This window comes from Struthio camelus, chromosome 23 (genome assembly GCF_040807025.1).
Source record: "Struthio camelus isolate bStrCam1 chromosome 23, bStrCam1.hap1, whole genome shotgun sequence".
Lineage (NCBI taxonomy): Eukaryota > Metazoa > Chordata > Aves > Struthioniformes > Struthionidae > Struthio > Struthio camelus.
The window spans coordinates 4,673,957-4,691,211 of NC_090964.1; the positions used below are offsets into that span (position 1 = coordinate 4,673,957).

The following is a 17,255-nucleotide window of genomic DNA, read 5'->3' on the forward strand; positions in this document are numbered from 1 at the left end:
GGTTCTGCTGGCCAAGGGGAGGCTGGTGAAAGCTGGAGGAAGGCGACGCGCAGGCACGGTGGGGGAAATCCGCAGCTCCGGCTGGGAAGCCATGGGGAGATGCAATGGGAGATGTACGCTGGTTGGATTCTGCTGCCTGCAGCTGGTAAGGCGAGGGGCCGCGCGCTCATCAGCATGCCGGGCTGCGCTTTGTGCGAAACGTTCCCTGTCACTGCCACCCGCTCCGTCTCGGCGGTGACCTTGCTGGAGGACCAGCCTGGGGATGCTTTAACGTGACCCACTCGCCCCCCCTCCCCCCCCCAAAAAAAAAGCCAAGGAGAAATGTGACCCTCCTCCCCTGCCTCAATCCAGCGCTCGCTGGAGTTGCAGAAGGAGAGATGGATTTGAAACCAGTTCCCTGTGTTGGCGGTGCTGGGGGATGTTTCTCGAGCAGGTGTGAGCTTTGTTTCCGACTGCAGGCTGTGCCCGCTGAGTTAGCTCTCGGGGGGCGAGCCTCAGCTCCTGCGCTGGGTGGCTCGAAAGATGTTTTCTTGGGGTGCGGGTACCTCTAAGACGGGCCGCCCGAGACATGACAATAGCGAAACTTAAAACCGCAGCCAGCACTTTGCAAACTCTCCTGCCTTCTAACGGGACCCGGTCTGCCCGCGGTTTGGGGACGCTCACGCGTCTGGGGAAGCGAAAACGGACAGCTTTCGTCGTGACCGGCGCGTTGATATTTGCAATAATTACGTGTCATGCTTTTCGCCGCACGCAAATCCGTCTTCGTCAGGCTGGTGACAGAGGGCCCGGCGAAGGGAGCGCGTGGGGTACGCAGGGGGGTTCTGATAAAACCAGAGCCAAGGAGGTTGTAATTAATTACCCAGGCGCTTCCCCAGGCGGGTGGTTTGTTAACAGAGGAACCCAGCGGTGAAGAGGCACCTCACAACCTGGCTTGCCACAACGGCTCTTGGGTGACTACCAGGCACTGGTCGAGGCGAGGAAAACGGGGGGAATTGCCGAAAAGCTGGCTGCGATGTCCCCGAGGATTACAAAGCAGGGGGTCGACAGGGCTCCCGCAGTCGCTGCGGCGCCGGCAGCTCCGCTCGGAGCGGCGTTGATAAAAGCGGCGATGCGTGTGATTGATATCGGCTCGATACCTGCCCTTGCAGAGAGGTTTGGAGACGATGGTGGCGTCCTGCTGTCAGGCAGTTTCTTCCCAGCTTTAATACTGTTGATCTTATTCTTCCAGCCGGCAGTGGCCGTAGGGTCGTTGGTATTTTTTAAAACGTGGGGGGGACGTCTTTCCTGAGGGTTTTGGGAAGCTTCGAAGCAAATCGTCTAGCAGGGGAGTGGAGAAGCGGTGCCGGTCCCGGGCTGCGCGCGTCGCCCTGCGCTGGCGCGTGGAGCTGTTCGTCGGAGCAGACCTCGCTCGTGGTGGCCCCGGCTGAAGTCCTGCCGTTTCCAGCCGGAATCGCCTTTGCTCGCTCGTGCCCGGAAACTTCCCCCGCGCTTGCTACGGTTGCATCTGTAAAGGTTCGCTTTGCAATTTGCTTACGTTGCCCGTTATTCAAAAAAACGACGGGTGTTTTCCTTGCGTAGCAGGAGTTTCCCGGCTTTCGGTCACCTTTTTTTGGCCGCCCAACTCCCAAGCAGCCTTGCTGGCGTTTGTTCTGGAGGGAAACGGTCCAGGTCGGTAGAGAGAGAAGATTTCAGCCTATTTGTTGTAGAGGGAGAAATGCATTGGTGTGAACTCCTAGGGTCGGGAGGGCAGCTCCTGCTCTCCTCCGCAGAGAAACTTTGTGATACGCACTCAGGCCAGGTTTTGTCCCGAAAGCTCCTCCTGCGTGTGTCCTACTGCTGCTGCAGTGAGGACGGACGTCTCGGGAGGCTTGGCTCCAAAATCCTCCCTTAGAGGCTTTTCCACGAGACTCCCCGGGAGGCTCTTCCTTTACCGCAGGCTCGGCCAGGCGTCCGGCGCGGCCGCCCGGCACAACCTGCTCCCCGGGAGGCGGCTCAGGACTGGAGGGATGAGAGGTGAGTCGAGGGCAGCGGGTCTCCACGGTCCCCGCTGCCATCGGAGCGGCAGGGAGCGGGCAGAGGAGGCCTGAGCTCCATCGGTGCCTCCCAACCCGCTCCCGACGACCTCCCTTAGCCCTTCTCCCCCAAAAGCGCCCTCCCAGCCTGTGCAGACCCCCACCACCGCAGGCGGCACCTGGGCAGAAATAGCTTCGCGCCCCGGGACGAAGCTGCCCGCTCTCCGAGGGCGGTTCGGCAGCCTCCGGGCCACGTGCGTTGCACCAGCTGGAGCGTCCAGAGGCAACGTTGGCTGGCAGCCTCCGCGCCACCCTGCGAGACTCATTCCCGGCTCCGTGCTGCCGGAAGGTAGCAGCTTGCATCCTGCTGAGCTTCGGGAGGAGGCCCGCTCCCGGCCGCGGAAACGGGCGCAGCGACGGAGGAACCCGACGGCGCGGCGTTGCTGCCGGCCGGCGGGCTCGGAGGAGATGAAAGATGCCGTCTCGGAGGCGCAGGAGCACCTGGGCGCTCCGGGTGGCACAGAGCGCCCTGCCCACCCGGGCACGGGCAGCGCCGCGGGCCGATCGAGGTGCCGGGGCAGCGCGCGTCGCCCCTGCCGCGGGGGACGTCGGCGGGGAGCGACGCGCCGAGGTTTGCAGGACGGACGGCGCCGGCGCGGCTCCGACCTGCCCCCCGTCGTGCCTGGGAGCTTGTCGGCGCCACTTCTGAAATACCTAAACCTCGGACTTTTCCAGTTTCTCTGTGTTGATTTTTGCCGGCTTTGATGACCCTCCCCTAACGTCGCGGGCGTCACCTTGGCTTCGCCGCGTCCTGCTAGGGCCGTGCGGCGTGAGCGCGTGCCCGCCGGTTCAAGCCGAGCGGGTGTCAGCTCCGGGACGTCCCCGCAACGCCCGCTCCACCGGGGCACAGCCCGGCGGGGCGGATACCGGCTTCCCTTGCTTTTGGACCAAAACCTGAGCCTGCAGGGAGAGTTTTTGGCCGTGGTGCTGCCCGCTCCGCCTGGGTGCCGGCGACGAACCGGGACAAGGGAGCTGCGCGGTCTGGGTGAGCTGCCAGTGCTCAGCGCCCCGCGAGACCCCCCCAGCCCGGAGCGGAGACGCCCGAGACTGGCGTTCGCTTTTGAACCGCTGTTGAAAACCGGTTTAGGGAATCCAACCGTCTGCCCGGGACGGGGGTTCCCATCCAGCGGGAAACGAAACGCGAGCCCGAGTTTGCCTCTCTCTGTGCTTTTATAAGGAAAAGGCTATAAGACGCCAGCGAGTCCTTCGCCGGACGCACAACAGCTCTGTTCAGCCCCGAGAGGGGTTGGCGGGAGATATTTATGATTACGGGGAGAAATGAAATTAAAACTCTCGTTTTATGCTGTCCTCAAATAATCCAAGAACGAGAGGTCGCTTAATGAAATTAGTGGCAGCTCGGTTCAGAGCGAAGAAGAGAAATTGCTTCTGGAGGCCGCCGGACTCTGGCACTGGCTCAGGGGACGGGAGGGAGAAGGTGGATTTTGCTGGTTCATGATTGCTTATTAAACTAGCCTTTCTCTGGGCAGCCTGTTGTTGTCAGGAGAATTTATGTTTTCTTTATGGGAAGATTAAAGCTGCTGAGCCAGGGGGATGAAAAACGAACCTGTAGCTGCCGCCAGCGCCAACAGGCGCCCAGAGGTGGGGAGCTGGAGAGCGCTGTGAGCGGCTCCTCTTGTTCACTCTGAAGACTAGTGGTGTCTCTTGCAGATCACCTCGCTGCTGGGCACAGGCACAGTCCTGCTAGCTACCCGGATCCCATCGGAGGCAGCACAACGGGACGTCGGGACGCGGTTTGCCAGAAGCAGAGGACCCGCGGGGTCCGGCCGGCTGCTCGGTCGCGCGCCCCTCTGCCAGCCTGCGCTCTACCTCGGCCGATTTGGGATCCCCCGTTGTGCTAGGCGCTGCGCAAGCACCGGCCTCCCCGCCGAAGTCCCCCCCGGGCCTACATCAGGGTGGGACAAGGAGCCAGGGAGCCTTTCCGCGGCGACGCAGCCCCCGCAGCCGAGCGGAGACGGGAGATGCTCGAGGGCGCAGCCGCAAGGGAGGCGGCGGCGGCACCGCCAGCCCGTCAGCAGGTTCGTGCTGCTCCGGCAAGAGACCCGGAGGTGGCTTTTGGGGAGCCGCGGCCCTCGCCGGCTCGCGCCGGGGCTAGAGGGCGGCGGAGCTTTCGGCCGCTCTCGTAGCGGCTCCGGCCCCGACCCGACCGCCTCCGCCGTCGGCGGGAATCTCCTGGGGCCGCGCGGTTGCTGCCGCGCCGAGCCCGGGGCACGGCTGGTGGCCCGCCGGGGTCGGGGCTGCCCCCCGGCCGGCTCCCCTGCTCCGCCGGAGCGGGGCCGGGAGCCCGGGCTGAACTCGACTTGTGCGTTTTCGATTACACAATTAAATGCACAATTAGGTATAATTACCGGCGCTCAGAAGCCGCGACTGCTCATAATAGGCACGTAATCTACTGCAGTCGCTGTTTATACCGCTCGCTCCGCTCCCTAACGATTACGGGAAGCTTTCACATTTGCATGGTTGCCATGGAAATCGGGTTTCGGGGGCTGCCGAGGGTCCCGCGCCGAGCCCCGACGGGTGCTGGCCAGCGCGGCGGCCAGGACGGGACGCGGGATGCTCCGGGGTAGCCCGAGCGGGCGCGGAGCCCCGCGGGCGGTTTTTCGGCATCGCCGCGCTGGGTCGGGCGCGCGGGAAAGGCGGCGGGTGTTACGGGTACCCGGGCTGCCGGGCGGGCGCCGAAAGCGCCGAGGCGCCTTGCGAGCGTCCGGAGGAGCGTGCCGGGGCGGACAGCCGTTGGCACGCGCGTGCGTCGTCTGGTGGAGATATATGGGTGTTGGTGTTTGGATTATTCAGATAGAGAGCGTCGGCTGGCTGCGATGGAGCTTCGGCGGCGTGCGTTTGGGCAGGGGGAGCGTTGCCGGTCCTCGATTAAAGCAGCTCTCCGGGCTCAGCGTCTCTAAATTTGCAGGGCTCGCTGACGCGCGCCCGAGCGCCTGCAAGGAGCCGGCTGGAGACCCCCCCCGAACCGTTGACGCGGGCTCGCGACAAAGCTGGGAGCAGTTCGGAGGGCTGGAAAAACACCTTGGAAGGCCAGGTTTTAGGAAAAACTACCAGGGTCGGAGCGAGAGAGCTGTGGGCGGCCGGGCTCGACGCCGACGCCTGCGAAAGCCCCGGAAGGAGCGGCCGAGGCACGAGGCGATCGGCAGACGGCGAGCGTGACCGATGTCCTTCGGTTAGAAGGAAAGGGCTGGGGGGGGAGAAAAAAAAAAGAAATCAGGGCGGCCCCTACGAGGCGGGCGTGAAGCGGTGACGCGCTAGCGTGCGGGAGGGCGTCGCGGGCCGAGATTCGGCTGGGCGCGGGGCAAGAGAGGTTGGCGGTTCGAAGAAAACCAGCGTCGCCGTGAGGCTGCCGCCGAGCTCGAGCCGCTTAGCTCGTGCGAGGGAGGACGGAGAGGCAACGCGCCCGCAGCCGGCACGTGAAAGAGGTGGCAGGAAAATCCCGACAAATCGCGACGGGGCCGCTCGGAAACCGAAGCCGAACAAGTCGGGAGGCGACGTTTAGGGGCCGAGGGAATTCGCCGCGGGACCCGATCCACCTGCGGACACCACGCTTTCTGCCCCGCTCGCTCCGGATGTCGCTCGCCTCCGATTTTGGCCGGCGCTTTCCCGCGCCGCGGGAAATAACCCGGTGCTGGGTTATTTGTCGGCCCGGCCTGGCGGCGGTCGCGCGTGTTTGCTTCGCTGCGGAGCGAGGCAGGAACTCGAAGGCAGCGGATCAATAAACGTCTTGGCCTGGAGGCTCCATGTTTTATTTATTCGCAGACTCTGAACTCTGCCTCTCGACGAACTCCTGGGAGGGAGATAATTACCGCTGAGTACGAGCGCGTGAGGAGTAACTCCTGAGGCCGGGCCTAATTGGCGTAATTCGGGCTGAGAAACCTTGTCGCCAGCCGATACCAAAGAGGATATTTCCTCCGTGAGCGATGTTTCGGGAGCGCAAAACGTCTGCGCGGCTCCAAGGGTCAGAGCCGGGGCCGGGAGGCCGAGCTGGCGGTGCTGGCCCTGGCGGGAAGGGGCGATTCGGGGGGCGGCGATGGAGGGGGCGGCCGGACCTGGGCTCATCCCGGGCGGCGCAGGAGTCGGCGCGCGGAGGCGCGCTGCCGCATTCGGCCGGGGCAGAGAAGAGCCTCGGCCAGCTCAGCGCTCCAAAACGCTGCTGGCAAAGACCTGCCGCTGTGGGGCTCGCCTCCTGATGGCCGGACCTCGGCGAACTCGGGGACGGCTGACGGCGAACCCACGTCCCGTCCTTGGGGCCACCCCTGGGCTCGGCGGCCCTGTCCCCGGTGGGAAGGCCCAGGAGATGCTGTCAGGAAAGATTAGGTCATGTCATGTGTTGCCTCAAACCATGAAGAAATCAAGACGATGTTGCACTGAGCTGGGATGGGCGAGATGGAGATGGAAAATGGTGCGGAGGCTGCAGCGAGCCCCGGCTGCTGCCCGTGGGAGGGTGCTGGACGCGGCCAGCGCTGGGTACCGGGCGTCCTTCCAGGCCTTGGGCTGAGGATGGGGAAGGGAGGACGGAAAAAGGAGCCGTAACCTTGCAACTTTGCAAGAGCTGCATCCTGCCGGCATCGGCTCAAGCAGCCGCAATCGCGCCGCGGGCCGGATCTTGCAGGGCGTCGCTCCTCCGGCCGAGCTGCTGCGGGGCTGCCCGCCGCGCGCCGCGGGGGCTGCCCGTCCTCTGCTCGCTGCGGCCGAGCTGCCGTCTGCTCCAGGCGGCGCGTAGCGGCCCTTCCTATGAAATCCCCTAAAATCGCAGAGGGGCCGGGGCAGGAAGCCTTTCTTTTTTGCAGAAAGGGGGAGCAAACGCTGCAGAACAGAAACGCGCGGCGAGAGATTAAAGGCTCGCAAAACCGTGGCGTTGCCGGCCGCACCGGTAATAGCTCCTCCAGCGCCGGCCGGAGAAACGACGGTGGCTACGCATCGATCCCCGCCGCGGGCCGTCTCGGCGCTGGGCCGGCGGCCGGGCAGCCGTCGGGCCGCGCGCTCGGAGGGCTGGACGGTGCTTTTGCGAGGGGCAGCTCTCGCGTCGGCCGGCGATGTCCTTGTCCCCGTCCCAGCGCGGAGCTGGGGGCGGTTTGGGCGGCTGCAAGCGCTGCTGCGCTGGGAGTTGAAGGTGTCCGGGGAAGCTGGAGGAGGGGGAGATGCATTGGGGGAAGGAAAAAGCCAGCCCGAACCCCGTGGGAGGCTTGGAGGGGGCAGGACGGCTCAGGATGGGGCCGCTGAAGGCTTCCCCCCCCCCATTTCAGAGCGACTATTCATTTCACTTTTCCAAACGCGTATGCAACGGCCTGGAAAAATGGAAAGGAAAAGTTGGCACCGAGCAGCCTGACTGTATTTAAACAGGACATTAAACCCCGACTGTTTTATTAATAATATTAATAACCACTCCCGTGCGGCTGGCTGGGAAATTTCGCCCCGTTTTTTGGTTTCCGTGCTGCGGCAGGAGGAGATTTGGGGGGGAAAACGCCGGTTTCCCCAGAGGCGCTGTGCGCGAGCTGCCGGCGGCGGCCGTGGCCGGGAACGCCGGGGCGGTGCCAAAAGCTGCCCCGGCTTCGCAGTGATTTATAGCTGCTGCCGCCGCGACCCCGTCCGCGGCCCGGAGGATGCCGGCAGCGTGGCGAGAGCAGGCCCTCGGGATTACGCGGCAACACGCGCCCGCCTGATTATTTAGGAGTTATTTTCCTGACCCCGTCGCTCTTTACCCGGCGGCGGCAGCCTCGCTGGGGGGGGGTTTTGTCTCCCTTCCGCGGCGGGAATCGCCCGTCGGCGGGGAGGCAGGATGGGGCAGGTTCAGCTGGGCGCTTCGCAGAGCCCCGCCGAAGCCTGAGCAACGCGTGAGAAAACGCTCACAAGCGCTCGGCGGCGGCGGCGAGGGGCGCTGGCGGCTGCTGGCGTCTCGGCACCGGGATGCTCAGAGGCAGCTGCTCCGCGCTCGGGACCGCCGGTCCGGCGGGAAGCACCGAAGCAGAGGACTTTCGGCGTAGCACCGGTCACCGCGTCCCTTTGGGGGAACTCGGCCGCCGGAGCTGCTTTGCAGAGCGATACGGCCCCAAGCCACGAGCGTCCCTCGGGCTCGCGGCGCTTCGCCCGGGCGCTAAAAGCGGCATCGTCTCCGGAGAGGGCTGAGACCGGGGGAAACTCAAGGCGCTGGTGGAGTTAGTGAGGTCCCGGCAGTCCTGCCCCAGGGCGCTAACCGCGGGGCAGGACCGTCGCGGTCCTTGCAGTGGAAACGGCGTGCCCGCTGCCTCTCTGCTTTCAGCCTCTCCCTCCGTGGCTGCATGGGGGTCGTCACCAGGATCAGCCCCGGTCCCCGCCGGGGACCGGACGGTAGCTGCCCGAGGCTGGGTCGCGCTGCTCTCCCTTCCCGGTGCGCAGCTCAGGCCTGCGGGGGCGAAGGGACATGAGCTGCGGCAGAGCAGAGGCTCGAAGTCCCAGGCTGTCTCCGACCACGAGTCCAGCTCCTTCCTCTTCGGAGCTCTCTTCTCCGGCTGGGACGCGGCGGTCCCCGCTCAGCCCCTTCGACAGGGCGACGGCTGCTCCTTGTCGCCTTCGGCCGCCGCAGCGCAGATCGATGCAGCTGCCCCGGGACGCTGCTGGCTGTCCCGAGCAAGGAGACCTCCGGCACGCTGCGGACCAGGCAGAAGGGCCGTACGGGGCGGCAGGACTCTCCGCCGTGCCTGCAGATATCGCCCGCGTCAGAGCCGGGCGCTGAGCCCCCGACCCAGGGATGCTGGGAGAGGTCGGCGCCAACCTGCCTCTGGCACGTACATCGCCCGGCGATGGATCTCGCGAGCGATACAGAGCACCGACGCCGTGTCCTGGAGTGCTTCGCGGGGGCTCCTGGCAGCCTTGGGCTTCCTGCCAAACGCCGGCCGGGAGACGGTGCGAGCTGTCGTCGCCGTGATTTACTGCATTGACATGGGAACGTGCAAAAAAAAAAAAAAAGTCGCGCTGCGGGCCAAACGCGAGTCTAAATCCTTCCTGGGGCAAATCCACCCCAGGGGGAGTCTGCTCAGCTCGAGACAGCACCCAGCACCGGGAGCCCAGAGGACCCTCCGTCCCCGGCTCTGTCCGTGATGCACACTGGACCCGAGCGGGGAAAGGGAGTGAAATACAACATGAGATACGCTGGGCGCGAGGGTCTCTCTGCCGGAGCCGGGGACAGCGGCAGAGCATCAGCGAGGTGGCCCCAAAGCCCCAGCGTGGGCAGGGGGGCTGCAAGCACCGAGCCCCTGCTCAGCCCATGCAGGACGCCCAGGGCCACCCCGCTAAGCTCTGCACGAGCGTACAGCGCCCTGACGCTGGCACGGAGGATAAGCCGGCCTCGTTTTTACGGAGAAGCCTCCTTAGGTGGGACAGCATCCCTGCCCGGTACCCCGATTCCTGCACACCAGGATGCTCCCCCTTCGGAGAGACCTGGGGGTTTTGGAGGTGGACAGTCCTCTGGGCCGGTTCTTCCCAAAACCTTTGCCCCTTTTTCAGGTCCCGAATCAGCAGCACGGTGTTTCAGGGAGCTGCGTGTTTGGGCAACGGCTGCAGGTGCTGCAGGGTGCTCAGCTCTGCAACCCTGCCTGCTCCCAGGAGCGAGATCCTACGGGAAACAGCCACAGCCGGACACTGGTGTCAGGCCAAGGCCTGGCCAGGTGTCCCAGCACCCTTGTCGCCCCGATTGCCCACACCGGGGTCTCATCCAGAGCAAACCGAGCAGGGGGATACGGCCACACTGCCAGGGTCCAAGCCACGCTGTCACACCCAGGGACACAAACCGAGGCAGGACAGGGATACCCACAATCTTGCCAAGCTCTGAGCACCATCCTCCTGCCTGACTCTCACCATAATGGCCTTAATTAAGGCTAATTAAGGCTCTCAGCCACTCTGGGCTCTTCCCACAATCAGATTGATAGAACAACCTTCTCCCTTCACGCCTGCACCCGGCCAGACCCTCCCTGCTGGGAGCATCGCAGCAGAGGGGGCTGCACAGGGGAAACCAATATAAATCAGTGCAGCCCAGTCACCTGGGGCTGATGTGTTTGCCAGGTGGGGAGGCTCCTCTGGGCTGGTGGTGCTGTGGTCAGAGGTGATGGCAGGGCACGGAGGTATCTTTGCTGGGTGTCCGCTGTGCTGTTGAGGATGGTGTGTGATGGAGCTGCAACCTTGCATGTGTGCGTGTCGCTCCTTCCTTGGCTCCATGTGGCAGTGGTGGGGAAAGAAGCTGGCTGGCTGCAGGTATTTCTTGCCCTGGAGGGTTTCTGCTAGTGTTAGGCAGGTGTGCATGTTGGGAAGGGTCCCTCTGTGCCTGGGGCTTGGGTGGCTGAAGTCTCTTGTTGCTTGCTTTGTTTTTTTTTTTTTCCCTTCTTCTTTTGTTGTGTTTTTTGCTCCCCAGCAAAACAAGATGAAGCCAAAGCCCTTTGCTGCAGTGATGTGGGAAGCTGAAAGGCTGCTGGTGGCTTGGCTCTGCCCTGAGGCTGTCCCAGAGCGTGGGAAACGCAACTGCCTCGTGGCTGAGGGTCGCGGGGAGCCGGTGGCACGGGCACCAGGGCAGGCAGGGGTGAAATGCCGACCCTGGAGGAGCGCAGGGTGGGAGCGGAGGGTGCTTTTGGCTGTGTCCCTGAGGGCTCGTAGGGCAGGGGCTTCCTCCGGCCAAACGTTTGCTCAGAGTGGCTGGGGCCTTACTCTTGGCTTTGGGCTCCGGAGGTGCTGAGCTCCCGCTGCACCCATGCGTGGTGGGTGCTCAGTGTCACGGAGGGGCTGGGCATCTCTGAGCTGCTAGCCGGGCATATCTTCTCCCCGGCAGCTGGAGATGGGGGGCTTCCAGCCTGTCCCTGGGACATCCCCGTCCTTGTTAATCCCTTGCCTCTCGCTCGCGTCCTCCCCCTCCTTGTTCACGGCAATAAATGGCTGGGGAGCGTGAGAAGAGCTGGGGTCCAGTCTTGGCACCTCGGACCACATCCCCTGGGGCTGGGAAGGGACCCAGCACCCCATCCTGCAGGACCGCTGGGCTCGGAGCCAGGCACGAGGGCAGGCAGGTTTGCTGCGAACCCTTTCGCGAGGCTGTGACTGATTCTTGTTCTGCCTTTTTGGCTGGGGAGATGGATCTGTTCCCTTTACCCGCCCGGTGGGCTCGAGCGTGCCCTGCTGCCTCGCATCCGCTCGCTGGCGGGGCGGCAGGTTTGCACGCGTTCCCCGTCTGCGCTGTTCTGCTCGGTGGCTGTTCAGAGCGGACTGAGTTTGTGAGGCCTCGGGGGGCGGGTGCCTGTTTGCTCTCCGGGGCTGCATGCCTGCGGCCCTTGCAGCAGAAGGGCTGCAGATGGCTCCTGGTGCTCGCTGGACCGCGGCACGTGCCGTTTGGTGACCCTGTGGCAATATCCCCTCTTGCTGGGCGGCCCCGTACAGCGGCCAGGTTCTTTGCGGGGGACCTGACACCCGAGGGAGCTGCCCCAGCAGCCCGTCCCCTGCACGGCAGCGGGGTGCCACGTCCAGGGCCGCTTTTGCCCCTGCCCTGCGGCAAGACCGGAGGGATGGGTGGCCGGGTGCCCCGGCCGGCTGAAGTTTGGGGAAGTCCCTGCTGGCCCAGGAGAACTGGCTGCAAACCCAAGTGTGCAGCAGAGCCTTCCTCTTCCTCGGGTCTTCCTCCCGCCGCAGAGCCGGGCGGCCCGTGCTGGGGGCAGCACTCTGGGCTTGGGCTCCTGCCACCGCTTCTCTCAGCCTCAGTCACGTCCCTTTTCCTCGAGCCTTTCTCCTAGGGGGTCTCGCAGGACCTCGTTCCTGTTCCGCCCAGAGGTGCGCGGGGAGAAGTCGTGTGGGGCGGTCGGAGGAGGACGGGGGTCCGGAGGGACAGCTCAGCCCGCGCAGGACCGGCGCTGTCCCCTGGTAATTCACGGTGCGTCTCCCACTTTGACCGCAAGCAAGGATTTGATTTGGCTGCAGCGGCTCGTTATTGTTACGACCTGCTCAATAAATACCAATGAGTTGCTAAAGGGCTATTTAGCTCTTTATTTATTCTCTGAGGCTGTGCGGTGATGGCTGTTGGAGAGCGATGGAGAAGGGCCCTCGCGGTGGCCCTCATCACCAGCATCCCTGGGGCTTGCTGGCCTTCCCAGGCCTCCTTCCCTCGGGATTTCGAGACAAATCCCCCCAGTGAGGGCAGAGCGGAGCTGCTGCTCCTTATACCCAGGCTGGATTTAGCCCTGCGCTGTTGGAGGCTTTTTCTCCCCATCTCCTGCACGGCGGGTGCTGGAGCGGTGCTGCTGCGCCGGGATAGGGGCCGAGCCGGTTTGGTGACGGCAACGGTGCCGGTAGCGATATCGGAAAGGCTGGTGCTGGTAACGTCGAACCGTGGGGTTGGGGTGCACAGCGCCGAGGCTCGGGCGGCTTTGGGGTGCCCCGGTGCGGGCTGGCGCTGGAGCGGCTCCAGAAAGGCTCCCGTGCTGGGAGCACCCGCAGCGCCTCCTGCCTGCCTCCAGGAGGGGGACGAAAGAGGGGATTGCATTTGGGGGAAACCCCCACCCCGACCGTCTCCTCTGCGCCTGGGTCTTTGGATAGGTTCCCGGGGGCGTTTTCTTCCCCACCGCCCGGTTCCCATCACCGCTCAGGGTCCTCGCGCTCTGCTGCGCCGCGTCCTGCCTCGCGACAGCCCGCGCCAGCTCCGGGCGCCAATTATTTTTAATTTGAGCACCCGGACAAAAGGGAAGGTCGGTGGGGGCATCCCCCCGCCTCCCCGGGGAGGCAGCGCTCGAGCAGACAAAGCCAAACAAGCCCCTAAGGCCGGGGCTCGCCAGCGCTGTGAATTATACATGGCTCGTCGCCTCGGCCGCAATTAGCACCGCTGTCGTGGCGGTCCGTCGGGCTGCGGAGAGGGACGCGGGGCAAGGCCGGCGCGCGGGAGCAGCCCCGGTCTCCATCCGCCCGGGCGCCTCTGGACATTGGGAGCGTTGGCCTCATGTTTGGGGCTGCAAGATGAGCTGGTGCTCAGGCTTTTTCCCCCCTGCTCTGGATTTTTATTTGAAAAATCTTCTTCTGGATGGGCTGAAAAGGGTCGTTGCATTGGGGATGAGCATGCTGCGGGGTCAGAAATTGGGGGACAGTGCAGCCAGGCTGTCAGCCCAGCGGCGGGGCGAGAGGAGCAAAAGCAACCCCTTCCCTTAGCCTCGTGCAGCCGCCGGGATGGCTCAAACCCCGGCCCCAATTTCAGCGTGCAAACCCCAACGCACGTTGCAGCAGCTTTGACCTTTTTGCTCGCAACGCGGATGCTGCGGAGCTGCCGGCGTCCAGCCTCTGCCTCTCCGGCAACCTGGGGTGCTGCTGCTGTTGCCGTCGTGTCCCCCGTCTCTGCTTGGGATGGGACCTATGGGCTCGGGGGGGTCCCATGCTGTCCCCCTCCAGTGACAATGCATCTCCCCTTTGGGGCTGGCTGATGTTTGCACAGCTCCTGGCCTCCAAGCTCTGCATCCACCACCCTGCTGGGCCACGGAGCAAAGAGCTGCATCAAAATCAGAGAAACAAAAAAAAGTAAAATAAAACCCAATCTCGCTGGTTGCCCATGTCACTGGGAGGGGTCAGGGCCGATTCCCGCTCGCGAAGTATTGTGCCAGCCTAACGCGGTGGGTATGAAAGGAGAAATAACTGATTAATAAAAGCAATTTTTATGGATGTTTAAGAAGTCTCTAATGAGCTCCCATCCGCCGCAGCTGCTAATCGCGGCATTTAATAACGTGCCGGTGGTCACGGCGCGCTCCGCTAATGCGCCTTATTAAATCGGCTCCGTGATGAATGGCAAGGGCGGCGCTGTGTTTAACGGCAGTTGCGACTTTGCGAACGACGGCTACGAACACTAAGGTCGCGAGTTTTACAGGAACAGCGCTCCCGCGTCCCTTTGCGTTTCCACTTTCAGTGCATATCTAGCTCTAATGGTTTTGTTTCTCTGTCGCCCTGGAGGGCGCGGGAAGGCTGAAGCCTCCTTGCCCTGGCGTGCACCAGCCCCGTGGGATAGAGGAGGGCTCTTTCCCAGCCCAGGCTGGAGATGAAGCCTCATTGCCGGTGAAGAGGCTTTCAAATCCCATTAATAAGCCATTTTTTTACCGCCGGGCGTGGGAAGGGAGGTTATTTGAGGAGGCATCGCTGAGCCCTGCAGGTCCCTCTAAGGGAAGGTGCAGCGGGAGCCGACTCGCTCAGCCGAAGATGCGATGCTGGCTGCTCGGATTTTCAATAAGCGATGACACCTAGAGGGAAATAACCAAGGCAGAGTGGAAATTATCTCTTCCTGCTCTTCTTGCTGCCCTGCCTCCATCGCCGTGGAGGAAGCATCCTTCCTTCCAGCCCAAAATTGCTCGCGGGCCCTGGAGAAGGGCCACAGTGTGGCTGCGTTCGGGGAAACGGGCAGACCCCCAGGCAGGATGGGACGAGATGATGCCTTTTGCTTCTCTAGGGGAAAATTCCTCCCCCAAAATGGGTTTCCTAAATGCAGGCTTTCCTCTGTGGCTGGCGAAACACGGCCACCGCCGGGGAGGAAGGCAGCACTGCCGGGGCCGGGAGACTCCATGGTGGGGTGTGCAGTGCCGTGCAAGCGCAATCCGAGGTCCAGAGCGGGGAAAAGGGGGGAAAAAAGGAGAAGGAAAAATAAAGTAGGGTGCCCAAGGTGATTTATGGAGACGGGAAGCAATTACCTGGACTGGAGTTTGGCCAGAAGGCTGAGGCTGATTTAAGGGAAAGTCCCAGCTGGGATCGTTACCAAGTTACTAAATAGTAATAATTACCGCTAATGCTGTCCTATGTGGCCCTTTTCTCCTTAAAGCACCCCGAAAAGCATCGTGGGGTGATGTGGGAAGCCTGACGGTCCTTCCTCCGCCGTGCTGGGGCTGGTGGGCGAGGGGTCCCGGCAGCGAAGCTGCTCGCCGGCTGGCGCGACGGGCCCCGAGCGAGCCGGGTGCCGACGGCTTCCTGCCACCTCGCGCTTTCGTGTTCTGCCTGTACGATGATTTATTGACCCGCCAGTGCAGCATCTACTGGCCGGGCCCGTCCGTCTGGGCGGCTGGCGCTCACTTGGGTTTAACGCGTGCGCCTGAAACCCGTAACGAGTGCCGCGCCGCGTATCGAGTGGGTGGAATTAGAGATTTGAGAAACGAAGGAGAGCAGCCGGGCCCGAGGCGGCTGGGGAATCGCCGGGATGCGGGTGTTATCAGTGGGGTTGTTGTGGGGGATCTATCAGCCGGTGGGACTCGGTCCTGGTGATGCTCAGCTCCTTATCGCCTCCCTGGCCAGCACCCATGGGTGTCCTGAGTTCCTTCTCCGTGAAGCCAGACCCTGCAGGTCCTGGGGTGAGGGATGCATCTGGCAGCGCGTGTCTGGGCTGGGGGCTGCCTGTGCCTGTGCAGGCTTCTTCCCAAATTATTTCCCCAAGGCAGCTGGGGTCCCTCTGCGGCTGTTTTGGGGGCCAGGCGGCCCAACTAGGGTGTGTGTTGGAGTCCTGATTGCGCGTGGGTCTGCTCACCCCCTTCCCAAAGGCGGCTGGGACTGTGGCCGGCTTAGACAGCGGTTGTGAACCAACGCGGTTAAAACCTATCCCGGGTGGAAATCGGAAAGACCAGGCTCATTCCCCTGGGATCAGCCTGAGTAAGAGTAGATGTGACTATGGAGGAGGAGGAGGAGATGGGACGCCGAGGGCTTCTGTGCTCCAGGCTGGCAGCGCGAGGGTGAGAAATGGGGAAGGGGAGGCGAACCCCTCGGAGGTGGGTAACCTCTGCGGCCGAGACGCCCGGACTTGCTCTTCCCACTTTTCCCAGCTGTGCAGGAGGGCAAAACGCACCCTCTTTCCCCCCCCCCCCCCCCGACCCTGGTGAAGCTGAAACCCTTGTGCGAAGAAAAGCCCAGGGAGGCCAAGCTCACCCTCGGGTGCCCTGGGTTGAAACATCACGGCGTCATGCAATCCTCAGGGGGTGGAAACCCCTTCCCGGAGGATGGAGGCGGGGGGGGAGGGGGTGGTATCCGGCACCCTCTTTTTGGAGCAGCTGAGCTGCTCTTCTGGTCGGGGACGGCCCCCGTTAGAAGGAAACCTGCTGCGGTTTATTGTACCAGTTCCTTTTGTGCCTCTTTCTCGCGGGCTGCTGCCGGGCAGGTTGATCTCTGAAGCCGGCGTTGCGGAGTCGTGTGAGCCCGGATTGTCACGCTTTAAAAAAAAATAATAATAATAAATAAAACGGGCCGAGCGCAAGAAAAACGCGACCGCTCGCGCAGGCATCGTCCCCGGGCGCCGTGGCCCCTGCGGCATCTCCCTTCCCGGCCGCGGCGGAGGGATGCGGGAGCGCCGGCCGCCCCTCGGTGGCCCAAACGCGCCTCGGCGGAGCCGGCCGGGCTCGGCCCCGCCGCCGGCTGCTCCCTGGGCGCCCCGGGAAGGTTTAGGGGGTTTTTATTATTTTTTTTTATTTTTGGTTTTTTTTTTTTGTTCGCCGTCTCATTAGCGCGGTTGTTACTAGGCAGATTCCTCGCCTGATTTTCTTTGCAGCCGGCAGGTCGTGGGAGGAGAGACTGCCGGTTGCCATAGAGATAAGGTTGGTTTTTAATCAGTATTTCTTTCCTGGGAGAATTGATTACGAAAGGTGTCACTAAATAAGTCAGTAAATTGGATTTTTTTTCTTCTTCTTCTTCTTCTGCTTCCCCCTTCCTCCCCTCTATCGGATTATGTTAACGGCGCCTTTGAGCCGCTTCGGCGCGATCCGGGGGAAATTACCTCTTGCTTCTCGCAGATGTCGGGCTAAAGGACTTAACCGGGAGAATTAGCATCGAAATTGCCTGTGGCTTAATCCTTGTCCAAAGGGCTCCTTTTACGAGGAGCCCGAAGCGCCGAGCAGATACCTCCCGGGGCTTTGCCAGCCGCTTCCCGCCCCGGGGACGGCGGCTCTGCGGGCGATAGCGCTGTCGGGAGCCAGCGTCCCCCCCAAAACGCCGCGAAACCAAGCGGTTTCGAGCAAAGCCGCGGGCAGCCCTGGCCTTCACCTCCCTCTTCCCCCAAAGTTTCTTCATTTAGAGATGGGTTACCCCAAGCTGAAAGCTTCCTGGCGCCCCGTCTCCCCCCCTGCGCCTGCCCGAGGAGCAGGATTGGGCCTCGCCCAAGTGTTGTCGATGGCTCCCGGGAGAGCCATGAGCGATGCCGCCCCCGCCGCGTGGGGA

The 17,255-nt window shown here is 63.3% G+C and overlaps 1 protein-coding gene across 4 annotated transcripts in view; it reads left to right on the top strand.

Moving 5' to 3' along the window:
* The first annotated feature begins 66 nt into the window (after positions 1-66).
* Positions 67-17,255, top strand: part of NKAIN1 (sodium/potassium transporting ATPase interacting 1) — a 32,111-nt gene continuing 14,922 nt past the window's right edge. Inside the window, exon 1 of one of the 4 annotated variants that reach the window (XM_068917065.1) lies at positions 67-145. In XM_068917065.1, the coding sequence (XP_068773166.1) occupies positions 92-145 (54 nt within the window). In that variant the 5' untranslated portion in view covers positions 67-91. Of the gene's footprint in view, positions 146-15,098; positions 15,407-15,560; positions 15,782-16,567; positions 16,699-17,255 lie in introns of those variants that run through there. The other 3 variants (XM_068917064.1, XM_068917067.1, XM_068917066.1) reach the window with 3 other exon arrangements.